Here is a 6,474-nt window from a genome sequence, read left to right as displayed (position 1 = left end):
ATGCTTGCAGCTAAAGCGACTGAGAGAAACAGAAAGCCAGTTTCTGCCACTCCTGTACAAAAACAAACGCCTGAGCAGGAAGAATGAAGAACTCTCGCTGGTGCTGTGTCGCCTTGAAAACAAAGTGCGCTTTGTCACCCAGGAGAACGAGGAGATGGCAAGCTTGGTAAGTCGACGCGGACAACGGCGGCGTGCCAACAGAGTCCACTGCATTTGTGTTCCACAGAGAAGGCCTAGTTCGCTCAATGACCTGGACCGCGGTTGCGGCCAGCAGGACGGTGAAATGGAGTTCCTTCAAGTTGTGGAGCAGCGGCACATCATCGACGACTTGTCCAAGGTATTCAGGCAGGCGACTCGGTGCACGTACGGCAGCGCCGCGCTCGCTGTCGCCAGGAAACCTTTTCCGTCCAAAGCTTGGCCGGCGGCCGCCATCCAAAAAATTGGCCCCTTAAATTCCGACCTTTCAAGCAGGAGCATTGTGCGCACGCGTTTGAACACGCTTTAGACTTGTTTTGCCGTTTTCAGCAGCTCAAAGCTCCCGTTTTGTCAGCGCCTTTGCCACTCGCTGTGCGCTGAAAACGACGGACTTGCCCGGCTGCTCAGCCCGTCAACCATGAGCCACGAGCGCGACGTCATTGTCCGTAGGCAGCTAGTGGCAAAATGCACCCTGTTAGAGTTGCGCTCGCTCCAACTTATTTTGCAAGAACCACACGGGAGACAAGTAAGTTCTTTTGGACACCTGCAGGTGGAGAGTCCATCCGTTGTACGAATGAAGTCTGACTCTCGGCTCCTGCACGAGCATTTTAATTAAGAGAAACAGGGTGGGTGTAAGAGTGGATTGAATAGAGGAAGCCCTTGACCTCTAGTCAAAACATAGCAAGGGGTGTTTTACGACTTTGTGTAGGAAGGGATAAGCGATAGGGATAAATAAGGGATAAATAATATTATTTATTACAGGTCGCAGTCAAAGTCAAAGCAACACAATGATACGATAAAGATAATCTGGAAAACCCTGACACACCCTGTAGTTGTCACTTTTGGAAAAGACGAGCGTCCCTCCAATCATCGCCGGTGACGTGTTTTTCAGGCTCTGGAGACAGGAGCTCATGTCAGAAATGTCATTGTGAGTCGCGTTTGTTTCTGCGCCGGAGCCGTTCGTTCCCTTTGCATCCAAAGAATCTCAAAGGCGGATTATTTGTGTCGACAGGAGAGAGATTTGCTGCTACGATACCGACGTCGAGAATCTCTGAGGAGGAACAAAGCGTGAGGTCCTGCAAGGTGAGTCTGTTTGTTTGCGGCTGCTTGGTGTTGCGCAAGATGAAATGGCCTTTTTCTCGCTATCGTTCCTCTCGTCGATTCATCGTGAGGTGTCGCTTCAGTTTGTTCAGAGAGATGTTCGCTTCCGCGCCCGCAGGTCATCGAAACATTTTACGGCTACGACGAAGACGTGTTGGTGGACTCGGACGGATCGTCCTTGTCTTTTCACACCGACAGAACCCCCGACACGGAACCCGAAGAGGTAGCCCGCCATTTCTGCCAGCGTATTGGCACCAAACATTCCTCTTCAGCCTGGAATCGGACTCGTCTTTGCGTCGCGGGTGCTTTGTCGCCGGTCTGACTGATTCTGGTACTAGTGCTGTGTTGCATTGGTGTGTGCATGAAGAGGCGGAGCTTCGCTACCGCCAGCTGACGCAAGAATATCAAGCGCTGCAACGAGCCTACGCTCTGCTAGCCCAGACCAGCGAAAGGGGACTACGACGCCGAGAAGGAGATCAAGGTGGCGCCCCTTCCCGCAACCCCCGGCCGGGTCGCAGCCTCCCCGTTCTCACCCAGCCTCGGGTGTTCTCTGGTCTGAAAGGAGGAGGAGGAGCCTCCCTCCTCCTCCTTTCAGACCAGAGAAAAGCTGATGGTAGAAATGGGTCACTATCAAAGCAGAGTAGCAGATCTGGAGTCAGCGCTGAAGCAACAAGGACAGGTAAGCTCATCAATGAGCACACCTTTTTCTCAGACAAAATAGCTACATTCTTCAGTCACTCATCCGTCTGGCATTACTGGACCAACCCCCCCCCCCCCCCCCCCCCCCCCCCGAACGTGGCTGGGAAAATGCGGAGAAAAGCAAATGTCATTTTCCAGTCAACCAAAGAATTTGTGGATGAAAATGACACAACATTCCAAAGCTGTCCACGCGTTTGTCTCTTCTAGAATGTCAAGTGGGTGGAGGAGAAGCAGCTGCTGCGTCAGAGCAATCAGCAGTTGGCCGAAAAGGTGACGGAAAGAAAGGCGCTGGGCGGAGTCGCTTGGCGTCACACCTGTCGGGAAGCCCCGCAGATGAGGTCTGACTGTCTTTTCAGGTCAGGCGGATGGAGGCGGAAGAAGCGCGTCTGAAAGAGCACATCCAGGATATCCGAGACCAAAACGAACTGCTTGAGTTCCGCATCCTGGAGCTGGAGGTGGGAAGACTCGCACAAGCGTGTTGAGGCCAGAGATGTGACGGACGGACGGACGGACGGACGGACGGACGGATGCATGCCTCTGCCTTTCAGGAGAGGGAGTGGCGCTCCCCCGTCTTGAAGTTTCTGCAAGTCCGTTTCCCAGACGGCCTCAGCCCTTTGCAGATCTACTGCGAGGCCGAGGGCGTGAGCGTACGTAAGGCGTCCCTCGCAACCCTAACCTTAACCCGAGGTCCCAGAACACCTTACATTGCTCCTTGCGCCTCGGACATCGTCATCAGTGATCTGATGAAGAAGCTGGACATCCTGGGCTATAACGCCGTAAGTGTATGTCGAACTCCTTATGTTCGCACTCCACGAGACTCGGCGGCTCAAATGTGACTTTTGGAAGGCTTTGCGCTGAAAGAAGCTTGTTGACGCTGTGCCTTTGGGCTCTTGCAGAATCTCACCAACGAGGAGCAGGTGGTCGTGATTCACGCCAGGACCCTTCTCACCCTAGCCGAGAAGGTAACGCGCACGTCCACGCACGCTCTCGCATTCTGCTTATGTGACAGCAGCCTTTCCTCAGTGGTTAGAATACATCAAAGTGACCAAGTCAGCACTTCAACAGAAGATGTTGGACATTGAAAGTGAGAAGGTAGACAGACACGCGACATCAGCCAAGGGGAACTCCGGCAATGTGCCCCAACAATTCTGACCTTGAGCTGTGCTAGGATATGTTCTGCAAGCAGAAGGGCTACCTGGATGAAGAGTTGGACTTCAGGAAGTGTTCCATGGACCAGGCTCATAAGGTAAGCCGCCCTCAAATCTCCCGCCGGACCACTGATGGACGAGGATTGCGGCCCAGAGGATCCTGGAGCTGGAGGCCATGTTGTACGAGGCGCTACCGCAGCGGGACTGCCCCGCCACGGACGGCGAAAAAGCCAGCCACGCTGGCGTGAATGACGTGCTGACGGCGGATCAGAGAGAAGAGCTTAGGAGCGCCGTGGACCAATGGAAGCGAGCCCTGATGTGCGAGTTGAGGGAGCGCGACGCTTGCATCCTCCAAGAGAGAATGGATCTGCTGCACAGCGCGCAACAGGTAAGGGCCCAAAGCCAGCCCGGCACTTACTTGCACGCTTACTGGCTTTTGAATGCCACTTTCCATTTGTCCGTCCTAGAGGAACAAAGAGCTGAAAGAATTCATCGAAGCTCAGAAGAGACAAATCAAACAATTGGAGGAGAAGTTTCTGTTTCTCTTTCTATTCTTCTCCTTGGCCTTCATTCTGTGGCCCTAACACCAGCTGGTGAGTGAGCTCCAGCGGCACCGCACTCGACACCTCCGATACACTGCCAGCCGGTCTCAGACGTTGGCAGACGCTCCGATGCCAACGTATACCCCCCGCCACGGTGACAGAGGCACCGCGTCACACCGGCGCTCATCCAATCAGAAGGCAGGAAAAGCAAATTCACATGCAGGGCACTTTTGAACCAGAAGAGAGCGCCACAAAAAACGGTTGTTGCCCCAAACGCGCACTAAAAAGGGTCAGAATAACAAGAGTCCCACTGGCCAGCCGGGGCCACCCGTCCAGCTGTTTCTTCAGGGGGGAAAAAAATTGGAGTCACCGGTGAGTACATTTTGCATTTAGCTCTGCTTTTCTGCTTCTGTCTTCAAGTGTGTGGCATCCTGCGATCAAAGAGTCAGCCAACCCCAAAGCGGTTGACCTCAACGTCCCACCACCATGCCTACCAGAGCAGGTGACGTGATGCTTTGGACATCCTTCCGTCTCAGATGCCCAAAAGTACTCTTTGCCACATCTGCGGCAATACGGTGTCTTTTCAAAGGTGCAAATAAATCCAGCGTGGGCGGAACACGCACGTCTTCGGTTTTTCCCGCTTTGTTTGTGTGACAGCTGTTGTGAAAATTTTATACAAATAAAGTTGTATAGTACAGGTTTGGCCAAGCCGCAACTCCCGAACCGCATGCGGCTCTTTTATGTTCATATCAACATTTGTGTGTGTGTGTGTGTGGGGGGGGGGGGGGTTGTGCGTGTTGGCTTCACTTGAGTTCAATTTGGTATTTTGGTCAAAAGCGCATGTGGTGAAATTCCACAAAGTAGGATGGGCAAACACATTTCTTTAAACTATGAGTGTCAATTGGGCTCTCGAAATGGCAGGGAAAAGATGCACAGCAAAACGAAAATACGTAGATGAACACAGGACGTTTTAATCAGAGTGGGAAAGTTTCTATTTTTTGTTGAACGTGATGGCAAACCATTCTGCCTGATATGTCAGACCTCAGCGCATTTCAAAGATTCAAATCTTCAGCGCCATGCACTTCAGCTCACTCCATGCTAACATTGATCAGGCGTCGAACCCGCATCATCATGCTTAAGAGGTGGCCATGCTAACCAGTGCGCCATTATGTCAACGCATAATAACTAAGTCTACTGGTCAAAACAGCGGTTACTATATGACGTCGCTACGTCGTGGTCACGTGACGCAGACAAGACGTCAATGGACGTGGGCAGAGTTAACTTGTTTAAAAGGGAGTAGGCAGAAGAAATATTTAATTTATTTAAATCTATTTTGAGTGCACACCATTATGCCAATGCATAACAACTGTAAATCTACTAAACAAAACAGCGGTTGCTATATGACATCTGCCACGTCGTGGTCACGTGACATACGTGACGTCGATGGGCGTAACTTTCGCCGGAATTCAAATCCGCGGGGAGAGTTAACTTGTTTAAAAGAGAGTGGGCAGAAGAATTATTTAATTTATTTAAATCTATTTGGTGTGTGCGCCATTATGTCAATGCATAACAACTGTAAGTCTACTAAACAAAACAGCGGTTGCTATTTGACGTCTGCCACGTCGTGGTCACGTGACGCGGACGTGACGTCGACGCCTACTTTACATCCCACCGATCACAGGACTCCTCGGCTGCATAACCGTGCCCCCTTCCCAACCAATCGGATTTGCTATACGCGAAAACGACGCCAATGGAAAGAGCTTCCGCCCAAATTTAAATCCGTGGGCGTGGCTCGCAGCAGGAAGTAGGAAAATGGCGGCGATGTTGACAAAGACACAGCGGATGGTAACATACGACTAACAAGAGAAATATTTTTATTTTCTGCTTGCAACTGGACCGTCCAGAGCGTACACGGTAAGTACAACTCATCGTTTTTAAAAAGAAGTACTTTTGTTGCCCTGAAAAGCGAGTGAGCGTGGCGTTTGTGGGGGACGTCGAATTTCGACGATTCTTTCTGGTCAACGGTTGTAAATGATTGTGTTGATTAAAAAAGAAAACTTGATGTAACTCTACTTTTAACTGCCGTTTCAGATAGATTTGGAATTGCATCACATCCAATTTTGCCTAGAGCGTACACGGTAAGTAACACTCGTTGTGTTTAAGGAGATTTACGTTTGTAATAGCAGAAGTGTAGCCGCGTTGCGTTGTACGTGTGAATGTTGGTCCGGGCGAAATGTTAATGTTTAATTTCATTCCTTTAGGTTCCACGGTGTTTGTTGGCTGCAAGTTTTCCACTGCAAGAAGAGGCTCATATCATTGACCAGGAGCGAGCTACAATGGTGAGTAGCCATAACATTTATGTTAAACACTTCCTATTTCATGTCTAACAGTACTTGATTTAACAAATAACCATAAATAAATACAGTGTGGGCACTGAAGTTAACATATGTGATTATACTGCCTAATCTGTCACCGAGTAGATTGTTGCAAAGTAATATAAGATCCAAAGTTGTAATTCAGAATAGTTTTCAAAAGAAGGCCATTAGAATTATATACAAGTCTGATTACCCCGAACAAGCTATTAATTAAATCACAAATTCTTCAATTCAAAGATTTGGTAGATTATCAGACAAATAATGTCTAACAGTAATTGATTTAACACATCACGATAAGTAGATTGAGTGTGGGCACTCTCAAGTTAACCTATGTGATTATACTGCCTAATCTGTTACAGAGTATGTTGTTGCCAAGTAATGTAGAATAGATCCAAAGTAGTAATCCAGAATAGT

The 6,474-nt window shown here is 49.7% G+C and overlaps 1 protein-coding gene across 1 annotated transcript; it reads left to right on the top strand.

Annotated features, from left to right (window-relative positions):
- Positions 1 to 1,552: 1,552 nt before the first annotated feature.
- On the top strand, positions 1,553 to 4,408 carry LOC148398529 (janus kinase and microtubule-interacting protein 3-like). The gene is made up of 9 exons (XM_088375394.1): positions 1,553 to 1,975; positions 2,203 to 2,265; positions 2,352 to 2,450; positions 2,544 to 2,723; positions 2,892 to 2,957; positions 3,019 to 3,087; positions 3,164 to 3,241; positions 3,298 to 3,531; positions 3,611 to 4,408. The coding sequence occupies exons 1-9, from the start codon at positions 1,907 to 1,909 to the stop codon at positions 3,725 to 3,727; spliced, it is 975 nt and encodes a 324-aa protein (XP_088231520.1). The 5' UTR covers positions 1,553 to 1,906; the 3' UTR covers positions 3,728 to 4,408.
- The last annotated feature ends 2,066 nt before the right edge of the window (positions 4,409 to 6,474 follow it).

This window comes from Syngnathus floridae, chromosome 5 (assembly GCF_059516105.1).
Source record: "Syngnathus floridae isolate MCC-2025c chromosome 5, RoL_Sflo_1.0, whole genome shotgun sequence".
NCBI lineage: Eukaryota > Metazoa > Chordata > Actinopteri > Syngnathiformes > Syngnathidae > Syngnathus > Syngnathus floridae.
This window is presented reverse-complemented; position numbering and strand designations above follow the sequence as displayed.

What these genes read in the sequence shown, in the direction of transcription:
- LOC148398529 (XM_088375394.1), top strand. Translation starts at nt 1,907, where the DNA reads ATGGTAGAAATGGGTCACTATCAAAGCAGAGTAGCAGATCTGGAGTCA. An exon ending in CTCCTTGCGCCTCGGACATC is followed by an intron (nt 2,724 to 2,891) that starts GTCATCAGTGAT and finishes GGGCTCTTGCAG; the next exon opens with AATCTCACCAACGAGGAGCA. An exon ending in TGGACATTGAAAGTGAGAAG is followed by an intron (nt 3,088 to 3,163) that starts GTAGACAGACAC and finishes GAGCTGTGCTAG; the next exon opens with GATATGTTCTGCAAGCAGAA.